Here is a 23,333-nt window from a genome sequence, read left to right as displayed (position 1 = left end):
TTGCTGATGAGGAGACCGTGCTTACCAAAAAAACTATATATAATTGTTCTACATAACTTCATGTGTACCACAAATAAAAAGCACGGATTTCCGAAACGATCGTACAGATAATTGACTTTGTTGTTCCTTCTTATGAAACTGATTTTTAATTTAATTAAAATTTGATTTTTAAATTTAAAATTTTTTTTTTTTTTTTTTTTAATTTTTTTTTTAATTTTTAAATTGAAAATCACTTTACTTAATATATATATAATATATATATATATATATATATATGGTATTGAATCATTTTTGATCAGGATACGAATGCGGTGGTCGGGTCATCTTGTGAGAATGGATGACTCAAGAGTTCCTAAGCAACTTTTTTATGGTCAACTGACAAATTCTTGCCGTCCAATAGGGCATCCCCTGTTTCATTACAAAGATAAACTAAAAGACAACCTGAAACGTTGTGGAATTTCTCTGAGTTTCTGGGAGAGTGCAGCAGGGGATCGCAGAGAATGGAGGAAGATGTGTTTCCTGGGGACCAAAGAATTTGAACATAACCGCCTTTGTCATAGGGACGCCTTTCGTGCAAATATGAAGGCAAAACACAAAAATCCACCTAAAAATAAATATGTATGCCACAGTAGTTTCAGAGCACACAGCAAAGCAGGGTTATCTGTTCACTCGAGAAGGCATCTTTGACCAACGAGAATATGAAAGTTCACCATCTGCAGAGGAGTGTGCCGGACGTCTACAGGATTGTAATTATGCATGTGGTGTTACAGAGCTTAGAAGCTGCTGAAGATTACATACTTTTTTTTTTTTTTTTTACATAGGCGTCACCACTTATCAAGGCCGATCGGCCACTCAAGGATAAGGGTCAAAGAGTGTAGAGTAGTCAAAAGGACAATATAGTAATCGATAGTAATGGAAGTTCGGTAAATTTGTTAACTTAAGTGGAACGGCTCATCAGAAACTTGTTCACGTTGGACTTGAAGACAACCATATTATAGACAGCTGGAAAGCAGGAAAACGGAAGACAATTCCACAGGCGTGCAGTTCTAAGAAAGAAGCTTTGATCATGGAATCTATGTTTAGGTTTAGGCACAGATAAAGAGTGGGGAAAATTATTGATAATGTTTTCAGCTAGTCTAGTGTTTTTTGTGAAAGTTTGGCGAGAGGGGACCATATATTGAAGCTCAGTCGAACACTTTCCATAAAAATAACGATAAAGCAGAGACAAACTCGCAACATTTCTTCTGTGAGATAGAGGTTGCAGCGAAGAGAAAAGGACATCTCCCACCAGGCCACGAAGTCTATTTTGAACCCTATCAAGGCAGGACAAGTCTTTTCTAGCAGCTCCTGCCCATATGTGGCAACAGTATTCCATCCTTGGACGTATCTGGCTCTTATATAGATAGAGAATTGCATCAGCAGTGAGATATCTACTGGATCGATAGAAGGATCCGACCATTTTTCCAGCGGCCTTGGCAACAGATTTGATGTACGTATTCCATTTAAGATCAGGAGTAACGGTCAAGCCCAGAACCCTCATTCATCGTCTTCGATGAGAGAATCCACCATATATATATATATATATATATATATATATATATATATATATATATATATATATATATATATATATATATAATAAAAGTTCTATACCACTAATGGATTTTATATACCCCAGATATGCCTGCAACTTTTCTGATGATTATATAGTGAAAGGAAAGTGATAAATTAATAAATAATTAGACATTTCTCTACTTGAACATTCCTGTCCATTTGTTTGTTTGTTTTTCCTTTCTTTCCGCATTGCTCTCGGCTTTTATAAACTTCCGGATATATATATATATATATATATATATACATACACAGAGTGTCCCAGTAAAATGTATAGACTCTTTAAATTATCTCAACTTCCTACATGAATACACTATGCCACGTTCCCAAGAGATGTTTAGGTTTAAGAATACAGAATGGCACTTCTAGCAGGATGGATCACTTCCCCACTATCATCATGACGTAAGAGCATATCTTGATAGTCACCTGCGAAACAGATAGTTGGGATGAAGAGGAAGTATGGCAAACTGTCCACACTTACCAAATTTGCCCCCCCCCCTTGATTTTTTCTTGAAGGGGGGGGGTGTCATGTTAAACGCAGGGTTCACACCACAAAATGAGCTGCAATGAATGAGTTGAAAGCAACCATCGAAAGAAGATGTATCAACATACCAATTGAACTGATTAGGAACGTTATCGATCCAATCAGTGAGCGTTGTCAGCTGTTCATGAACCACAATGGCCAATAACACTTTTGATAATTAGCTTGTTTCTATGTTTGTTCACAGTATTTTGATGTATGAAACTCTTATAATAAATGCTGGTTTTATGGTCATTTAAAGAGTGTATACATTTTATTGGGACACTCTGTATACACACACACACACACACACACACACACACACACACAAAAAGTAATGACAACATTGCATACCGTAAGCAATTTGTAAAAGTACATAAGAACCTCTCAACTAAGCAATTTTTAAAATAAAAATTAGTTTGTTGTTTATGAATGTCTCGTGCAAAAAACGCAGACCTCACAATATTATTATAAAAACCTTAATAGAAAATTTCGATCACCATCGTACTTAATGTCAAATTTTGCTCTTTTTGGTCTTGATATAGGTTTTTTGTTTTCCTGTCATTGTTAAATGAACCCTAGTTACCCCAGATTAAATTAATTTTTATGGTGTTGTGAAATTTCCTGCAAAATTTAATGCGATTTGAACCTAATTTGAATTTTCTAGCCATTTATGTAAGAATTTCTTTTTATTCAAACCAGAGATACATGTCCAAGACAATCAACATGTTAAAGTTTGCATATTATCTTGACATTTTGAGTTCAATCCTAATTAGCGGCAGCTAGACAATCTGACAAGTTGAGTGAATCCAATTCTTCTCTTAGATTTGAGAACAATTTGAATTCTTCAGCCATTCTTAGATAACCAGTTTTGGGCATCCGATTTGGGGTAATTCATGTCCTTGTCATAATCACATTGACAACCCTGGTTCCTGTTAGATCAACAAAGTTAAGCAATGTTGAGCCTGGTCAGTACCAGATGGGGGACTATTTAGGAATAGCAGGCGCTGTATGTAGGAGGATGAACTGCAAAAATCTAAGATCGTCATCTCCCCTGACGGGGATGTACAGGTGACTGAGAACCACTAGTGAAGTCAATATTCCCATGATACTGGCCATGGGAGGACATTTTCCTCAAAAGTATATTTCAGTTTCTTATAATAGTAATAATTATACATTATTATTATTAAAAATGTTACATTAAAATTAGAATATAAAAATTAAAAAATTAAAATATAAAAATTTCTTTTTAAGAGTTTCTCAAGAGTTCTAAATGTGGAATATAAAAATGTTCTTTTTTGAGAGATTCTGGAATGTTCTAAATTGTAATGTTCCATTTGGAGCGTTTCTGGAACGTTCCATTCACCAAAACTGTAAAAGAATGCTGATAGTGTCATCTCTTCAGTCAGTCATTTTGAGTCGTTATGCCACTCCAGGTTGTCAGACACTGACTAAATTAACTCAATATTTCCTGGGATCCAAATCTGGTCGAAAGGAATTTTATAAAAAAGAATTGATTACAAAAACGAAAAAAGAAAAACTGGTTATTTAGTAATTACAAAGATTTTTTTAACATTTTCTCTGACCAAAAAATATTAATTTTCAATAACTTGATCTTTCTTAACATAAACTAGACTGAATTAAGAACTTGCTTATCTCCCTTAGACTATTTGTAAGTGTTTTTGTTTCTTTGTTTTTATGTACAATAAGTACTTCTTATTTTTCTTTAAACTCCGAGTTTGTTTTTGTAATGCATGTTGCATGATGTTTAATATCCCTAGACTAAAAAATGTAAGACTAGCAAAGATATCCGTGTTTCGCGCAGGGGTTTGCTGTACGTTAGGGTACCTGTTTCGCAGGCACTGTTGCAGTAAGTGAATGTTGTAAGAGCCGCACAAACTATGACCTTAACCTTTGACTTGAAAAAAATGGTGTGCACCGTCTCTGGGTCAAAGACATTATGTCAGGTTTGGTCATAATCAGTCCAGTGGTGTGAGCTGTAAGAGAGTATATATATACATAGGCTATGACTTTTGACCTGGACCATAACTTTGAAAAATAGTGTGCACCATTCCTAGGTGGGGGACTTCATCATTCCAGGTTTGGCTATGATCGGTCTAGTGGTGTGAGCTGTAGGAGAGTTGTATATACACACACACACACACACACACACACACACTACTACTTTATATATATATATATATATATATATATATATATATATAGGTACTTCATTCTTCAGAAAAAGCTGGTTCAACAAGTGGATCTGACTCTGATTAATTTGATAGTCACTACAAGGCAACCTCGGTCTCAAATCTGATTCATTCACAATTTCACCACATAATCAGCTATTGAAGTGAGTTGGCTCACTGGTTTGATGAAAGAAGCTGTAACTTGATAAGAGCAAGGTTCTCATCGTCTAATCTTGAAAACGATCTTCTCTCACCATGACAATTTTTTTATCATGCAATTTTGTACAATCTGTTGCATAAAAATACTATAATTACCTCCCTTGAAAATAGTTACCATCATGTAATCTTTATTTCTCTTTAAGATAACGTGAAAGGAAGCAATGCATGATGGGATTACAATGACCTAGTAAATTATAGTTTGTATGGAATACCACAGTAAGATGTTTATGCAACAAATATTGTCAGTTTAACAAATTATACTTAGATTAAAATATGAAAGATGGGGTATTTTTTACTATAGACAACAAACCGAAAAAGTGGTCAAGAATAAATAAAGTTTACCAAAAGCAAGCTGTTATTCTTCTACCTATCTGGATATGTTTTTGGTGTTTTAACTTATTTCAAAATGTTGCTTCGATTTGAAGCACAAATAGTTCACCTTAAGTTAAACAGACAACAAGATGGCATACATTAGGCTGTCATCTCTTAAGTCTAGATAATCACTCAAAACTTGAAAATAAAATACTGATAGAAACCACTGAATGTTATTGTGATAAATTATACTTATATTAAAATATGAAAAATTTTTAATTACAGTTTAAACCCCCACTCAAAAGAAAAAAAAGAAAGACAAATGTTACTCAAGGAATCTTTAATTATATTCAAAATCCTTTCTACAATTCAGCCATATTTGGTGTAAATAAACTTCAGTCTATGCATGACTTGTCCATCACTCTTTGTGTTAATGCCATCCAATGATATGGAGGGACACTTTAATAATCCTCTCATTTAATCTTAAACACCCCTAAATATTTTTATTTGCATGGTTATCTCAAACAATCCTCAGACTATTCCTCAACATGCGAGGGCCGTCACAGCTCAAATCAATATTGTCAATTTGACAAATTATACTTGGATCAAAATATGGAACATTTTTAATTTAAATCTTAACTCGCCCTTTAAAAAAAAATGCACTCATGATATCTTTAATAAAATTCACAATCCTTTCTGAAATTCAACCATGAACTAAAAACCTGGTTGTTCCAGGTTCAAATTTAGTTTGTGTATTCATTCTTTTGCGGACTGTTATCCTCGATCTGTTATTGTTGTACTACGTTTCGATCAACTCATCCTCTGACCTTCTTCAGGTAAGTTGGCCGAAACGTGATGAAACACAGTCCACAAAAAAAAAAAAGAAATGAATACACGAATTATAAAGCCTCATCTCAAAGGATTCAAAAAATGAAAAATCTATATATCTATAAAAGTGAAATTGTCTGTTTGTACATTTCCCTACTAAACTACTCTGCCAATTTTCAGTCTAAAGACTCGAGATTTGACATAAGTGGTATTGAGATTTGGCAAAATCTTTTTAATCGGTTTTCAGACAGAAATGTGGCTGTCAAGAGGTCAAAGTTTAACAATTTGACCTTTGAAAACTCTACCAAACTCCTCCACCAATTTTGGATTTAAGCACTTGAAATTTTAGATGTAGGTTACCTGGACATGAGTCAAACTTTTTAATTTGATTTGAGCTCAAAACATGTGTTAAGGGGTCAAAATTGAGGTCAAAGTTGAAAAAATTTACCTCTGTGGTCTCTACCAAATTACTCAGCCAATTTTTGGTCTAAACATTTTAAATTTTACATAGTGTATTCAGACATAAGGCAAGCTTTTTAATCAGTTTTTAGCCGAAATTTTGGCTGCCAAGGGGTCAAAATTCAAAATAGTTGACCTTTGCGATCTCTAGCAAACTAATCAGCCAATTTTGGGCCTGAACACTTTAACTTTTAGATGTAGGTTACCTGGACACGAGTCAAATTTTTGTGTGTGTGTGTGCGTGCATATATATATATATATATATATATATATATATATATATATATATATATATATAGTAAGTTATAAAATATATATGGCGATTAAGCTACACTGAATATTCCGCGTTTCATCCACTCTGAAGAGTCCTAGAATTGATGAAACGCGGAATATTCAGTGTAGCTTAATCGCCATATATATTTAATAACTTACTAACTAGCTCTATCTACATATTGAGCACTTTTGAAGTAAATACTTAAAGTTTACGCATGAATTTATACTTTCGTATATTAATTTTATGTGAGTAAATGAAGTAGTTATATATATATATATATATAGTGTGCACATAAAGTTATGAACAGTACATAGGGCCCGAGCAAGCCGGGTTGAACTGCTAGTAAAGAAATAAAATAAAATCTAGTTTGTTCCACAGAAAAAACTTTCATGACGCCTACTCTTGACCTTGTGTCAAACCTTCGTAAGAGGATGTAAATAAAATTCTCACATTCTTGCTTGATATGGTGTTATTGGAAATGCAAACCTCACTTGTTACAATTGTTTGGAAGGTCTTCGAAAAAGAAGCTCTGTTCGTGAAAATTCTGCCTGATGTTGGGCACATGGATTTCCAGTCAATGCAGACTTCCGGCAGTATAGGAAGAGTTAAAGTAAAAACTGAGAAAATTTTCAGTAACATTTGTAAATACCCCCAAATTGTAGTGAGACTCAACTGGCATATAAATCTGTCTTTTATTTGATTCTTTTGAATAACTGCTATCACAATCATGAAAAGAAACAAAACAAAGGAATTTGTTGATTCAAGATTAAATCGTTTTTAATTATTCTTTTCTACATCATCTAAAGAATATAATTAAGACCTCAATAAAACTAATCAACTTTTCTTTCATATTCCTTTGAAAAGAAATACTAAATCTTGAAAGAAATCTCAACCTCACAATATAATATGCTACTTATGTACAAGTTTTTGTTTTGTTTTTTAGTTTAGCCTCACAGTAATGTAAAGCTATGTCTGTCAGTTAGACTGTTATGCTTAAGTTTGAAAGAGCATTTTCATTGGTCTGTCACGCGGTGGTTTGTCATACCTAAGTTTGAAATGATATTTTCATTGGTCTGTAATGCTTAAGTTTGAAATAGTATTATCGGTGGTCTGTCATGCCTAAATTTGAAATGGCATTTTCATTGATCTGTAATGCTTAAGTTTGAAATAGTATTATTGGTGGTCTGTAACACTTAAGTTTAAAATAATACTATTGGTGGTCTGCAGGCCTAAGTTTTAAATAGCATTTTCATTAGTATGTAACACTTAAGTTTGAAAAAGTATTATCGTTGAACTGTCATGGTTAAATTTGAAATAGCATTTTCATTGGTCTGCCATGCTTAAGTTTGAAATAGCATTATTGTTGGTCCATAACGCTGAAGCTTGAAATAGCATTTTCATCACTTAATGCACATATTTAAATGGTCATATCTTAATATCTATTCTTGTTGGATCATAATTTCATTTTACTTCTTTGTTAAAGAATTTTCGTTTTGTTTCTTTCCTTTAAAGCTTAAATCTTAAAAAAATTTTCTTGATGTAAATAATTTTTGACATTCACTTGAACATGGGAAAAAATACACCCTCATCTATATAATAATAGTATTTAAATGGGAAATTTGAAAACTTTGAAGTGTCGAATATAATGATAAAATCATTTTTATTTACTTATTTATTTATTTATTTATTTATTTTTGTAAGTCCGATATTTCGCTAATAAATAGCCTCATCAGATTAGAAAGTCCAGTCCATGAATTTTTTTTTTTTTTTGTTTTTTTTTTTGTTTGTTTTTTTTTCCTGGACTGGACTTATTACTCTGATGAGGCTATTTATTAGCGAAATATCGGACTTACAAAAAAAAATAAGTAAATAAAAATGATTTTATCATTATATTCGACACTTCAAAGTTTTCAAATTTCCCATTTAAATTTTACTTTAAAAATAAGTGTCTTCAGAAAGTGTGTGACCATCTTTTATAATAATAGTATGTTAAAGCAATATCATGTTCATACCCATGTTATCGCCCTTTTCATTTTTTTTTTTTTTTTTTTTTGATAAAGATAAGGTTAAACTATCACCAAAGACGTTATGCGAAAAATGTTTTTTCAAAATTTCATCTGATGAACATGAAACCCCGATACATTTTCTTAGCCTTCATGCTGCAAAGCAGGTGTTGGCAACCTTTTTGATTTTTAGTTGGTTGTTTTTGTTTTACGACATATCAACCCTTTTCAGGTTATTTAATGCCGAATCCAAAGATTTTGAAGAAAAATTTTTTTAATAGAATATATTTGTTTTCATGTCGGTTTCTATTTAACCCATAGTTGGGACCTTAACAGGTACTACCACTCCGGGTCAGAGTGGACCTGGGAGCAATGGTAATTAAAGGGTGGCTCCACACTCCCCAAAGCCCACAAGCTGGGGCCTCACCACTGGATATAGTTTAAGGTCATATCTAGGACCGGCAACCTTTTTGAACTTGAGGGTCAAACAGCTATGCTGATTTTAGAACGAGGACCAAACAGCTTGGGCTACATTGTCATGGAGGACAACAATGTTATTAAATTTGCAAATAATTTTTTTGTGCATTTATAATAAACAATTATTAAATATAAAATAATTACATTTAAAACGGTATCACTTCTTGTACTACTGGAATATCAACAACAACAAAATTTACAACTATATTTTACAAAAAAAAAATAAATTAAAAAACAAATAAAAATAAAACAAATTACTCTTACAATGAAAAAAGAATAAATGCATTTCTACACCGAAATTAAATTAGAAACTGTAAATGGTTTAATAAGAAACTGTCACTGTGGTTTGTTTTGTTTATATTTATATCATGCCCTGAGTGAGGTGGCGGGCCAAACAAAATTCAATCAAGGGCCCAATTTGGCTCGCGGGCCAGGGGTTACCAACTCCTGCTGTAAAATATGAAATACGTGTACTACAATTCATTGCTGAGTTTCACTCAAAAAGCAAATTACTGTCCCCATATGTTCTATAATAATAATAATAATAATAATAATAATATATACATGACAAAAGTCTATATTCCAAGTTCCAAGATGTTGTCTATCTTACAATTTATTTCTTTCAGCATGTTAAAATGTTCAATTCTTTTAACATGTTGAAAGAAATAAACAGTAAAATGAATAATATCTTTGAACTTAGAATATAGACTTTTTTAATTTATCTGTACATGCTCTGTAGTTATATTTAACATACATTGAGCTTCATAAATAAACGGATTGGTATATATAAATATAATGAAATATAATTGAATAAGTATATTTTCCTTGTAAACATAAACATATTCTAAGAGGCGGATAGCTCTCAGAGTACTTTCTGTATCAGGGGCAGATAACTCTTTTTATATCCATAATAGTTTTTGAGGTATTCAATGTCCAAATGTGGTCATGACTTGTGGAACACCTTGTATAATAGTAACAAAAAAAAAAAAAAGACACCTTAACTAAGCATTAGCATATAATATTATGTAATAAAGATGCAGAAAAAACAAAAATAAACTGGTGTACCATTTGGTACCAGACATGCATAGCAATAAGAGGACGGAAACCTAAATCTACAAACACAAACATATCTATTAGTCACTGTTCACATAGACAACCCAAATATTTGGTGAAGGTAGGGTTTACTTTGCTATGCAAGTCTGTTAAATTCATGGTTCTCTAGTGGAAAATACATCTCTAATAATGAAATATAGACAAATTTCAATAATATATTTCACTAATATATAAATTTTTAAAAATAATCTACATATATAAAAGCGAAAAAGTGTTAGTGTGTGCATTTTCTTGTGTATGTCCGGCAAAGGCGTTTGGAGTGGAGGCGCTCGGGGGCGGGGAGGGGAGGGGTCACTTTTTCTTACAACCTTTCATATACTTCCTAGATTATAATATCTATGATTTACGAAAGGAGGTCGTGTCTATCTTTTATTTTTTTATTTGAGTGACTTTTACATGCTATTTTCACAGTATTTCCTGGTCTCCGCGTGTTTGTTTGGCTTTTCCATATAAAAAAGCGAAACTGAACCCGGAGCAAAAGCGTCTTCCTGGCACCCATGCCAGGGACGTCCAGAAAGCAATGAGCTTTGATCAATGCATGCAAAACCCGTCATATCAGACAATTGCTATTCATTTAAGCACTCCTCTTTTTATGGGAAGCTGGTTTTCCCCAACATGTTGGGGAAACTGGCTTGCAGCCAAAGTTCAGTGCATGATTTCATTCCTCTATGGCGTGAGGTTTGACCTCCTTAAATTTATGCACCTGTCACTTAATTTTTAATCATTTAATTTCAACCATTCTCAATTTCGCTGCCCTCGTAGCATCGTGGTGAGTTATTAGGCTATTTGCCTCAAAGTTTTGGGTTTGAGCCTACCTGCCTACCAAAACTTGTTTTTTCTTCTACACCTACAAACACCCGGGAAACACCAGCTACCCCCCCCCCCCCGTTAGTCTAGAATATAAAGGGCAAAAATCTGTTTAAATGTATGTTTGTATGTCTGCCTAAAACTTTCCACGGAGATAACGGATTTTCAGGAAATCGGTATTGTTCTGAAGATCGACCTTTCGGATGACAAATATCGAAAAATTGGCTCAAAGCATTAATTCCTTCACCCTCAACTGGGCACTTTTCTACAGGGAGGGGTAGGAAAAACTCGTTCCTTCATGACAATTTAGCCAAACACACATGCGCAAAAGACATTCTTTCTTGAATTAGTTTAAATATTTAAAAAAAATGACCTAACTTCGCTTATAGTGGCAGCGTCGTTATCTTAAAATTACACGTTTGAGCAGAGATATCATATATATATATATTTTCGATTTTTAAAGTTTTAATATTGAAACAAGGTTATTTTTGTCATTTTTACCTTCGTTTTTTATTTTTCCATCACATTCGCTGGTTTTTTTTGTTTTTTTTTCTGATTTTTTTTAAAAAATAAGTTTTAACATTTAAACAGGGTTATTTATGCCATTTCTTTTTCGTTCGCTTTATTTGTTTTCCATTTTATTTTGATTTACCCCCTCCCCACACCTCATCACACCCGGGCAACGCCGGGTACCCCCGCTAGTATAATATATAAGTAAATAAAGACATAATAAGTATGTTCATAATATTATTAAAACCCACTTAAGGACTATCCTGTGTTATATTAGTTAGCATATAAATTATATAGAAATGAACAAACATTAAAAAAAAAACATTAAAAATACATTTGGTATGAGACACGCAAAGTGATAAGAGGAAGAAAACTTAGCCAAACAAACCTAAACACAGACACAGTATCTTTTTTTTTTTTTTTTTTTTTCGCAATTTATACTACTTGGGTTAGCATTTACATATAAATAACACATTTTCATTTAGTACAAAGCTAAGCTATAAATATTTCTTAAGGCATTACTTTACAAAGAACAGATACTTATTTTGTTGCTCATTTTCAAAATGTTGAGCTTTTATCTATAACAACTTGCATACAGCTGTTTCAGCTCAGTGTTGCCATACAAGTATATATTAATTATTAATTATAATTTTGCACAACTGGGCAATCTCATCAGTGCATAGAAAACTTTTTGTTTATAGAATGTGAAAACTTAGAAAAATTGGGATCACTCAACAAGTTTGTCACTATGAAGACCTACTGACCATGGTGAAAAAGAGGAAACTTATGTCGTATAGGTACGTAACACTCGGAAGGACTTGCCTGCAAGGAACATTCCAGGGGAAAAGGAGACTGAGCAGACAGAAGTAGGTTTGCAACATCCTTCATTGAACAAGGAAACACTTTACTGTTACACAGGAATTTGCCCACAACTGCAGAGTGCAGCTAGCTGATTCACCGTCCATCCATCTTGCAACAACTTTACGACCCTGATGAATTATGAGCCCAGTAACAGTAACTCCGATAGACATGAAATCTTAGAATGTTGATAGATTTTGATAACGTCTTGTATTTTTTTAAAAAATTATTTAAAATAAACTACTTAGTAGATGATTCTATTACTATCTTGGCTGCCCCAGAAACAGATTTACGACAGTCATCGCTATTTTTGACATTTCTGCGCACGAATCATCCAAATTAATGTTCATGAAGTACCCACGTGTCAAAATAGTGTTTTCAGTTTTTTTTTTTTTTTTTTTTTTTTTTTTGCTGATGTATTCTTAGCCCAGAGGCTGGTAAGATGGCTAAATTCTGAGTTTTGTAAAAATGTCCATTTCCTCATTTATAATAATAATAATAAAAAAAAGATTTTTCCAAAAAAAAAAAGAAGAAAGATTTTTCAAAAAAAAAGAAAACGCTTGTCTCTTTCAACAGCAGGTGGTTATATTTCTGTTGAAACCAGATCTCACCAGTTTAAAATTGCGTACATTTAGTCCAATTTTAGTTTTCTATCTTTCCCATCTCCTTCCCCAGTTGGTGCTACCATTTATACTAATTCTTTTATATTTGTTTTCCTCATTTTTTTATTTTTATTTTTTTTTTATGTTTTCTTATTTACACGTCCCTTTGTTGTTGAATATTACTTCATGTATTCGTTTCTTGTTTGGCTGCTTCTCCCCATTTATCCATAGCAAATACTAGCCATACTTGTGACCCCAAAAATTTAACATGCCTATTGACCATTAGCACCCATGATTCTTTTTAAAAGACCAGAAAGATAATTGACCATGAAAAGTGCCCTGTTCATGTGAATAATGCTATTTTTTTTTTTTTTTTTTTTTTACACATAGGAGTCACCACTTATCAAGGCCCTGAGGCCACTCGAGGATAAGGGTTATTGAGTGTACAGTAATCAATGGGATAATATCGTAGTAATCGTTATTAATGGAAATTTGGTAGGTTGGATTACTTAAGGGGGTGGTTCATCAAGAATTTGTTTATGTTGGACTTGAAGACAACCAAGTTGTAGTCAGCTAGGAAACAGGCAAACGGAAGGGAGTTCCACGGGCGTGCAGTTCTAAGAAAGAAACATTGTTCATGGAATCTACGTTTTGATTTAGGCACAGTTAGTGGGGAAAGTTATTGTAAGTGGTTTCAGCTAGACGAGAAAGATTAACGGGGGGGGGGAGAACCAGAGATTGGAGCTCAGACGAGCAATTGCCGTGGAAGTAACGGTGAAACAAAGACAGGCTCGCAACGTCTCTTCTGTGCGAAAGAGTTTACAGGGAAGAGAAAAGGGCATCCCCCTATTAAGTTACGAAATCTATTTTGTACTGTGTAAAGGCAGGATAAATTATTAAAAATAAAAAAAAAAGACCAGAGAAAAATGGTCTGTAATTCATCCAATGTTTTTTTTTTTTTTTTTTTTTAAATTTTGTGCTTGTGTAAATTAATCATCTTTTAAAGCAACACATTTCAGATATAACCGCGCATATGAGTGCATGGGAAAAATATCAGCAGGAGCTGCAGGATAGTTGGCTTGCAAAGGATATTAGCAGCAGTAGCTGAAAAAAGGCAAATATACAAATTAGGAAGTGTGTTGGAGCTTGCGTAACAAGACAAAGAAAACAAAGGACACTCCGTGGTTGAGAGAGAAGTTTGCGCCGTAAAAGATGGACATGTGAAGTCAAGTATGGTTACTGTGACCGGCGTGTGACTGGAGAGAAGAAAGATAAACGCATGCCGAGTGAGAGCGACGTGTGACTCTACAGTGATGATGGGAGACTTTTAAGCTAGTGTCGAGATGACAGGTTTTGTTAATCTCATGGCAGACGAAATGAACAGAAAAAAAAAACAAGAAGCAGGCATTGTTTGGAAAGTTATTGTAATAAATGCCTTGTGCTAAAACAGAAAGAAAAGTAGTTGAATTTTATTTATTTATTTTTTTGTTTGTTCCTTTTTGACGGTACCAGATGGTGTGGGGATCTGAGAGAGAGGCTTGAACTGTAACAAACACTGTTCGGGTATAACCGCCGCAACGTTGCACAGGTGAAAAACAATGTACTTAAATGTCATGTTGAAATTAGTATAAATTCCAAAACACAATCCAATAGAAAAATAATTACAAGTAAAAGAAAATAGAATTTATCGAAGTATCAAGTTTTATTGTTTTAATGTGGAACAGTTGTGTGACCAGTTCTTTATGACAAACTGACTTATCTCCCTTGACTTAAATTAAGGGCTCGCCATTTTTAAGTAGAACGTAATTGTATTTTTTTTTTTTTTTTTTTTTTTTTTTAAATATACTTTTACTTGATCGTTTTTCATAATTAAATTTTGGAATGTATACTAATTTCGTCATGGCATGTAAGTACATAATGTTTTTACTTGAAATGTGTTATTTAAAAAAAATCTACACAAGCATGCAAAATTTATTCTTTTTTTTGTTTTGATATTAGGTTAGTGCAAAAATAATGTCGTTTTAATATATATGGTTAATAAAACATTATTTTTGCACCAATCTAATATATATTGTACATTCCAATTAAACTACTGAACTTTGTCTAATTTTCCATTGTTTTTACCTACAATTTTTATACACCTAACATATAACCTTGCTAAATATCTATTTTATTACATTTTCATCCTAAACAAGGCACAGTGCCACTTTGGTGTAGGGGGCTACTATCAGGCACATAAGTTGCAGGGATACTATGTAGGGAGTTAAGCAACAAGATGTCTGTTCACAATACGCTTGAACTTCTGCATGTCAGTACAGTCGGGGAAGCAGGAACCTGGAAGAGAATGCCAAAGTTTAGCAGTTCTGGGGAAGAAACTATTAGAGTACAAGGCTTCTTACATTTAGGGATCTCTACTGTGTAGGGGTGAGATTTTGCTGCTTATAGGGTTTGTCGGGAGGTATTTACATCGAGGGGGTACAAGTGCTTGTAGTTCATTGGACCATCTATTATTAAAATACTTGTAAAACAGGCAGAGGGATGCAACATTATACTAAAGTTCTGAATTTGTTTGTCACTGTCTCTAATTTTAACATCATGATGCCATTTTTAGTAAACATTTCAAACTTAACGACTAAGGCTGAAATGCTATGTTTTAGTTTCAATTCTAGCAGATGGCACCCAGGTGATACATATATATATTTTTTTTTTTTTAAATCATTATTATATATTGGGTACAGTATAATAATCAATGGAGTATTGACTCTATCATAATAACTACCAAATCTGCATGAATTAAAATATATTTAAGCCTGTTTTATAACCAGGTCACATGGGGGGGCACTACTATATATTAGGTACAATATAAGAATCAATAGAGAATTTGCTCTATAATAATAAATACGAAATCAGCATACATTAAATATCATGTTTAAGCATATTATACGACCAGGCAATGCCGAGCAGCCTTCTAGTATAATACTAAAACTTTGAGGCTCATAAATATTTATTTATACATGGCTGTTTTGGGTGGTAGGAGGAAGCGCTATAATTAAGAGAGAAAAGGAGTGGGAAGAGAGGATATACTATGATATCACAATGTATTCTAAAATCCTTTGATTATGTAAAAATTGAATAAGTCTTCAGTTTCTGGATTTTTGAGATGAGGATTGATAATTTGTGTTATTCAGGTCATGTGGATTAACGTTCTCATCTTGAGTGCTATTTTCGTAACGTTTCTGCCGAGGTAACCTCTGGCCGTCTTCAGGTGTTTCTCGTTGAACTCTCAGGGAATCTGCACAAAATTTCAAAAGCTCTCTTTCACAATTGTCTGATGAGAAATGATGTTCATGAAGATAATAGTCTGAAGAGAATTTTACTTTTTTATATACTTTAAAGTAACTGCTTAGAAAGGCTCGGAGGCCACTCAAGGATAAGGGTTAATGGGTGTTTAGCATAGTGAAGATCAGTTGAGCACCTGCCATGAAAATAATGATAGGTTTGTAAGTCTTTTCTGTAAGAAAGAGGTAGCAGGAAGGAGAAAAGGACATCACCCACTAGATTTCGAAGTTGGTTGTGAGACCGAAACTTACCTGCATCACGGACTCTTCCAGTACTATATTATGATGTGAGATAATACTCTTGGGGGGGGGGGTAGTATCGTAATACCGTAGAATCAGCAGGAGTATTAGTAGTATGAAGCATGTATGACTACCCATATTGGACACCACCAGATAGTAAGCTCCACTTACTCTTTATCTTATCCTTGTAACCTTTTCAGTTAATATATCTTTCTTACGCCTAATCTGTGTTCTGTGTTTTTCTTCTGTGGTCCCAATCTTAGGTCCACATCAGTTTTGTACCCTCTGAGCAGCCTCTCCCTAGATAGGGCAACAGTGCTCCATCTTAAGACATGTTGCTGATCCTTTAGTTCTAAAATTATTGCTCCCAGACAATGCAGAGTTTAAAGTTATTGCTTAACCAATAATTCTATTTTGTTGACGAATTCATTTTCTTCTTTTTTTCAGGTGGCTATAAAAATCATAGATAAAACTCATTTGGATCGGGAAAATCTCAACAAAATTATACGGGAAATACAAATAATGAAATTATTACGACATCCGCACATCATTCGTCTTTATCAGGTTGGTATCTTGCTTTATATTCTAATTAACAGAACCCATACATATGACTGTTATGAATATTGTTCCTTTCAAAATAGATGTCTACCATGGTCAATGCTATCAAGGAAAAAAAAAAAAATGAATCTTCCTTTTTCTGTAAAAATAATTATTTGCCAGTATTCTTTAAATCAGTGGCCATGACCAATTATTGTGCCGTGAAATTACTGATCTGCCGCAAAGAGGTTGTAGATGAAAGTCTCAAGTTGTTATAGGTGGAAAAAATTTTTTTTATATTGTTATAAAGCAAAGTTGTTTGTATAAATAAATACTCATACATTACTAGTTTGTATTAAATAAAGTTAAAGTTGTTTGTATAAATAAATACTAACCCATACATTACTAGTTTGTATGAATAAATACTAACTCATACATTACTAGTTTGTATTAAATAAAGTTAAAGGTAAAGTTAAAGTTGTTTGTATAAATAAATACTAACTCATACATTACTTATGTGATATTCATGCTTGAATATTAAGAAAGATAACGCTGATGATCAGTAGTGGTGGAACTTGAGTAGGGTTTGAAAATACTAATGTGAACATCATTACTCAAGTTATATTGATGATTAAATATCAGAAAGAGAAGAAAAATATTTAACAATATTTTTTTTTAAATTGTTAGAGGTTTCGAGTTTTTATGATAATCTATATATTAATACCATAGTACCTTTTTAATAATCGGGACATGTTTCCATATTACGTGTTGTCTGTGCAGGACTATATAATTGTTTACATAAACCATAACAAAATACATTCTTATATTGTTAATAACATGGTAGAACAATAATAATGAATGAAAAATTGGCTAGTCAGAATCAAATTTTTACATGTTAACTTAAATTAGTGGTTCCCAACAATTGTGCTTTGTCACATTGGTTTGCCATAGAATTATTACTGGTGTACAGCAAAGAGGTTATGTGTGGAAAACAGCTTTCATATCTTTATAAGCAGAGTTGTTGGAGCAGCGAAATGCCTGTTCATATTACATTTAAACTTCAGCAGGTTATTTATTTGTGGACTGTTATCCTCATCTTCATAGTTGTTGTTTCACCACGTTTCGTCCAACTTATCCTCTGGCCTTCTTCAGGTGGCTAACTGCAACAGGATAGGAATGCCGAGTCTTGTAACTGTATCCTCAGTAATTACTGCCTTCCATAGTTTAAACTTAAGCAGGTAAGTACAATAAATTTATACAGAAAAAGAAATATTTTAGTTATAAGGGAGACAACTCTTTATACTTTTCAATTAAAAAAATTATCAATTTTCCTTGTTGATTTTTAAAAATATTTTTTTGTCTGCATAGGACTATATAATTGTTTACATAAAGCATAACAAAATACATTCTTATATTGCTAATAAAATGGTACAACAATCATGAATGAAAATTGGCTAGTTAGAATCAAATTTTTATATGCCAACTTAAATTAGTGGTTCCCAACCATTGTGCAGTGTCACATTGGTTTGGCATAGAATGATTACTGGTGTACAGCGAAGAGGTAATATGTGAAAAACACTTTATATTTTTATAAGTAGAGTTTTTGTATAAATTGATACTAACTCACACATTATTACTTATGTGATATTCATGCTTGAATATCTATGTATTAATATGATAGCGAGTGGTATTTGCTGTGTCATGCTTACATCCGGGTTGTTTAATTGTTATCTATTTTCATTTCTTGTCATAAATAATTTATCAAGAATTCTTCATAAGTTTTGGTTTCATTTTCGATTATAGCTAGTAGCACTTAAGTCTTCTATTTTTTTCATAAATAATTTTATCAAGAATTCTTTATAAGTTTTGGTTTTGATTATGACTAAAGGAACTCCAGTTATATATATATATATATATATATATATATATATATATATATATATATATAGGATGATCTCCAATCTGCAGTGGAATGGGGACATAAATGGATGTTCACATTCAATGCTGCCAAGACTAAACTGGTCTCCTTCAATAATTACAAGAAACCTTCTCTGCCGCCAATAGTAATGGCCAGTGACTCCCTGTCTGAGAGTACATCTTTCAAACTACTTGGCCTAACGTTCACAGGAAACATGAGTTGGAACAATTATATTGAAAACATTGCCAGGGCCGCTGTGAAAAAGGTAGGCTCTCTCTACCGTGCTAGAAAACTACTGACACCTGAAAGTATCCTGTACCTCTATAAGGCCACCATTCGCCCATGTATGGACTATTGTCATATTTGGGCTGGTGCATCTGCTGCTAGTCTCTTGCTCCTAGACAAGATTCAAAAGAGTCGCCAATCTGATAGGCTCTGAACTGGCATCTAAGCTTCAGCCTCTGTCCCATCAACGAAATGTTGCATCCCTCTGCCTATTCTACAAGTATTTTAATGGTGAATGCTCTGACGAACTGCAGACATTTATGCCCCCACGACGTAGACACCCTCGACAAACCCGACAGGCAGCTAAATCCCACCCCCACACAGTAGAGATCCCTAGATGTAAAAGATCTTTCTACTCCAGTAGTTTCTTCCCCAGAACCGCTAGACTCTGGAATTCTATTCCAGGTCCCTGCTTCCCTAACTGTACTGAAATGCAGAAGTTCAAGTGTAACGTGAACTGACATCTTGCTGCCCAAATCCCAACATAGTGCCCCAGTAGTTGCTACACCTGATAGTAGCCTGCTATACCAAAGTGGCAATGTGCCTTGTTTGGGGTGAAAATAAATTTAAAAATATATATATATGTGTGTTTTTATTTCAGTTTTGATTCAAGCTAATACACTCAACTCATATGGATACATTTTTTTTTAATTTTGAAATTGCAACTTCATAAAAATCGATAGACCATAGACTCTATAATAATATATACAAAATCTGCAAGAATTAAATTATCATATTTAAGCATACTTTACAACCGGGCTACTCCGGGCATCCCTGCTAGCTTAAATACTTTAGCAGTTTCAACAAAAAAAGCTACAACAATATCAGAGCGTCCCCATTTACACTGAACATCTACAGAATGCCAACATCAATATATTACATATGAACGAGTCCGCTGTGGAATTTCCACAGGTCCCGCTAGTTAAGAAAAAATTAGTAGACTGTGAGACAATCCTGTGATGATCAGTAATGGTGGAAGTTGAGTAATGTTTGAAAATACTAACGTGCAAATCATTACTTAAGTGATATTGATGATTAAATGATAAAAAGTTAACAAAATCTATAAATATAAAAGCGAAGATGTATGTATGTTTGTATGTGTGTTCGCTTTTTCTGTATGTCTACAAAAGGCTTTTTTCAGAGAAACGGTCGGTCAGTTCACAACTTTTTAAAACTTTTTATATCACATATACATCGTAATATCTCACAGTTAACAATGAAGCTCGCCTGTCTTTTTAATTTGCTCGATTTCGGGAAGATAAATATTCAACATTTGTCGCTCGCTGCATGTGGGTTAGTTTTTTTTCCTATAACATCTTGGGAAAATACTATCCCGCAGTCAAACTTGACCTCATTAACTCATTAAAACGGGCACCTGCCAAATCCAAGTAATTAACTACATTCAAACGTGTTTCCGTTAGCATATCCCGGTGGGGCAATGGTTAACGTCGCACTTTTTTTTTTTTTTTTTTCACACTTAAATTTACAACTTTGCCTCAAGGGTTCGGGTTCGGGTTCGGGTTCGATCCTCATACTTACTTTTTTTATTTTTTTTAACCCCCCTTCCGGAGTTTTCACACACACCTCCAAACACCCGGGCAACGCCGGGTACCCCTCGCTAGTATTATATAAACTTTAAATTGTTATACGTTTTCAATTTTCCGTAACAATAAACATTAATCGATTTATGCCAATGTTCCAGTCTGAATTCGACCATAACTATTCTTGTATGTGTAGATGAGGCTATAGGGAATTAAATGATTTACTAACTTGATATTTTGCTGCAATGGCATTTATCATGTTATGACATTCAGAGCCTCAAATAAAGTGTACCGTTTGAAATTCTGTGCGTATTCTTAGGTTTGATAAAAGTTCCAGTTCAATAAGATATACTTGAACAAGGTTGGAGGTTACATTGATCAAAACGTTGTGCAAATAACACTGGAGATGAGAAAAGTAATCAGTGTGATCTAAATTATCAATCCTCATCTAAAAAAAAATTTAGAAACCTAATTTGCTCAGTGTGTTATTATTTCCGATGCGTGTATAAGTAATGTCGTCAATTCTTGCTTATCCGTCTGATACAAAATGACAAACGCTAATGTTTATTTTATGTATTTTGTTTATTTATTTATTTATTTATTTATTTTTTTTTTGCAAGGGAGTCACCACTGATCAAGGCCCAAAGACCATTCGAGGATAATGCCTAATGAATGTGAGGTGGTAGTTTAGTGATCGTTAACGGTGTAGATAGGGTAGAATTTGGATTATTTAATGGGACAGCTCAACAAGAATTGGTCTTGAAGTCTACCATATTGTAATCAGTCGGGACACAGACCAATGGAGCAGTGTTCTACATGCAGGCAGTTCTGAAAGAAGCTTTGTTCATAGAATTTGTGAGAGCCAGATACGTCCAAGGATGGAGTACTGTTGTCACATATGGGCAGGAGCTGCTAGAAAGGACTTGTCCTGCCTTGATAGAGTTCAAAATAGACTTCGGGGCCTGGTGGGAGATGTCCTTTTCTCTTTGCTGCAACCTCTGTCTCACAGAAGAGATGTTGCGAGTTTGTCTCTGCTTTATCGTTATTTTCATGGAAAGTGTTCGACTGAGCTTCAATCTATGGTCCCCTCTCGCCAAACTTTCACAAGAAACACTAGACTAGCTGAAAACATTATCAATAATTTTCCCCACTCTTTATCTGTGCCTAAACCTAAACATAGATTCCATGATCAAAGCTTCTTTCTTAGAACTGCACGCCTGTGGAATTGTCTTCCGTTTTCCTGCTTTCCAGCTGTCTATAATATGGTTGTCTTCAAGTCCAACGTGAACAAGTTTCTGATGAGCTGTTCCACCTAAGTTAACAAATTTACCGAACTTCTATTACTATCGATTACTATATTGTCCTTTTGACAACTGTACACTCTTTAACTCTTATCCTTGAGTGGCCTATCGGCCTTGATAAGTGGTGACGTCTATGTAAAAAAAAAAAAAAAAAAAAAAAAAAGATTTAGGGACAGGTAGAGAGTGAAGAAAATATTGATTGTGGTTGTAGCTACTTAGCCTCATGTTCATCAGTATTATTATTATTTCCATTTATCACTCCTTTATTGCCACTTGTAACAATATTATTATATATTATTATTATTGTTAATATCATAATTATTATTAGTAGTAGTATTGCTATTAAGATTATGTCTATACTAGCATAGGTGCCCGGCGTTGCCCGGGTGTGAGGTGTATGCTAAGCAAAAAAATAAAAAAGCGGTCAATTTTTTAAAACTTTGACCCCTATTATGAACCCTTAACATTTATTGTTTAGGACTCTAATCAAGTTATTAATTTAGATCCATGTCCATTTCGGCCAGAGATTTGGCTGTTAAGGGGTCAAAGTTCAACGATTTGACCTTTGAGAACTCTACCAAACCCCTCTGCCAATTTTGGGTCTAAATACTTGAAATTTTAGATATAGGTTCCTTGGACATGCATCTAACTTAAACCCAAAAAATAAATGCTAAAGGATCATAATAGGGGTCAAAGTTACAAACAATTTGACCTCTGCGGTCTCTACCAAATTACGCAGATAATTTCTAGTATGAACATTTCAAATTTGACATAAAGGGTATTCAGAGATAGGGCAAGCTTTTTCATCGGTTTGGGTAAAAAATTTTTAGTTACCAATATATAAATGTATGTATGTATGTATATTTGCATGTCTGCCCAACACTTTTGACAGAGGCGACGGATTTTCTTAAGACGATAAATATCGAAAAATTGGCTAAAAACATTAATATCTTCACCTTCAACTAGGCAATTTTCTACAGGGGAGGTCGCTTTTTTCACCGATATTTTTTAAAGTCATCCTCTCCTTTCGATTGTCTAGTCTAAATTTTAAAAAATTGTCACTTCCGGTTTGGTGGTGGTCGTAACAGCATAGACGTCATGTTTTTTCTCCGTTCTTTTCCTCCTTTGCAGTACGGGCTCAAGCCTACCCTCCTACTACCACTTTTTTTGGTTTTTTGCTCAACATACACATCCAAACACCCAGGCAACGCCGGGCTGAAATGATAGTCTATATATCTATAAAAGTGAACGTGTATGTCTGTCTGTGTATATTTTCCTATGCAATAACTCTGTCAATTTTCAGTATACAGACTCGGAATTTGATATACAGGGTACTGGGATTTGGGGAAATCTATGTGATCGGTTTTCAGCCAGAAATTTGGCTGTTA

The 23,333-nt window shown here is 33.7% G+C and overlaps 1 protein-coding gene across 4 annotated transcripts in view; it reads left to right on the top strand.

The window, feature by feature from the left end:
* The window catches only part of LOC145248848 (serine/threonine-protein kinase SIK3-like), a 373,744-nt gene that overhangs the window by 204,045 nt on the left and 146,366 nt on the right, over nt 1-23,333 (top strand). For all 4 annotated transcript variants that reach the window (XM_080110571.1, XM_080110569.1, XM_080110570.1 and 1 more), the window contains exon 2: nt 16,811-16,927. In XM_080110571.1, the coding sequence (XP_079966697.1) occupies nt 16,811-16,927 (117 nt within the window). The remainder of the gene's footprint in view (nt 1-16,810; nt 16,928-23,333) is intronic.

The sequence above is a fragment of the Euprymna scolopes genome, chromosome 27 (assembly GCF_053919585.1).
Source record: "Euprymna scolopes isolate OS-2025 chromosome 27, ASM5391958v1, whole genome shotgun sequence".
Lineage (NCBI taxonomy): Eukaryota > Metazoa > Mollusca > Cephalopoda > Sepiida > Sepiolidae > Euprymna > Euprymna scolopes.
Note: the sequence above shows the minus strand (reverse complement) of the source record. Positions and strands in the feature narration are given on the sequence as shown.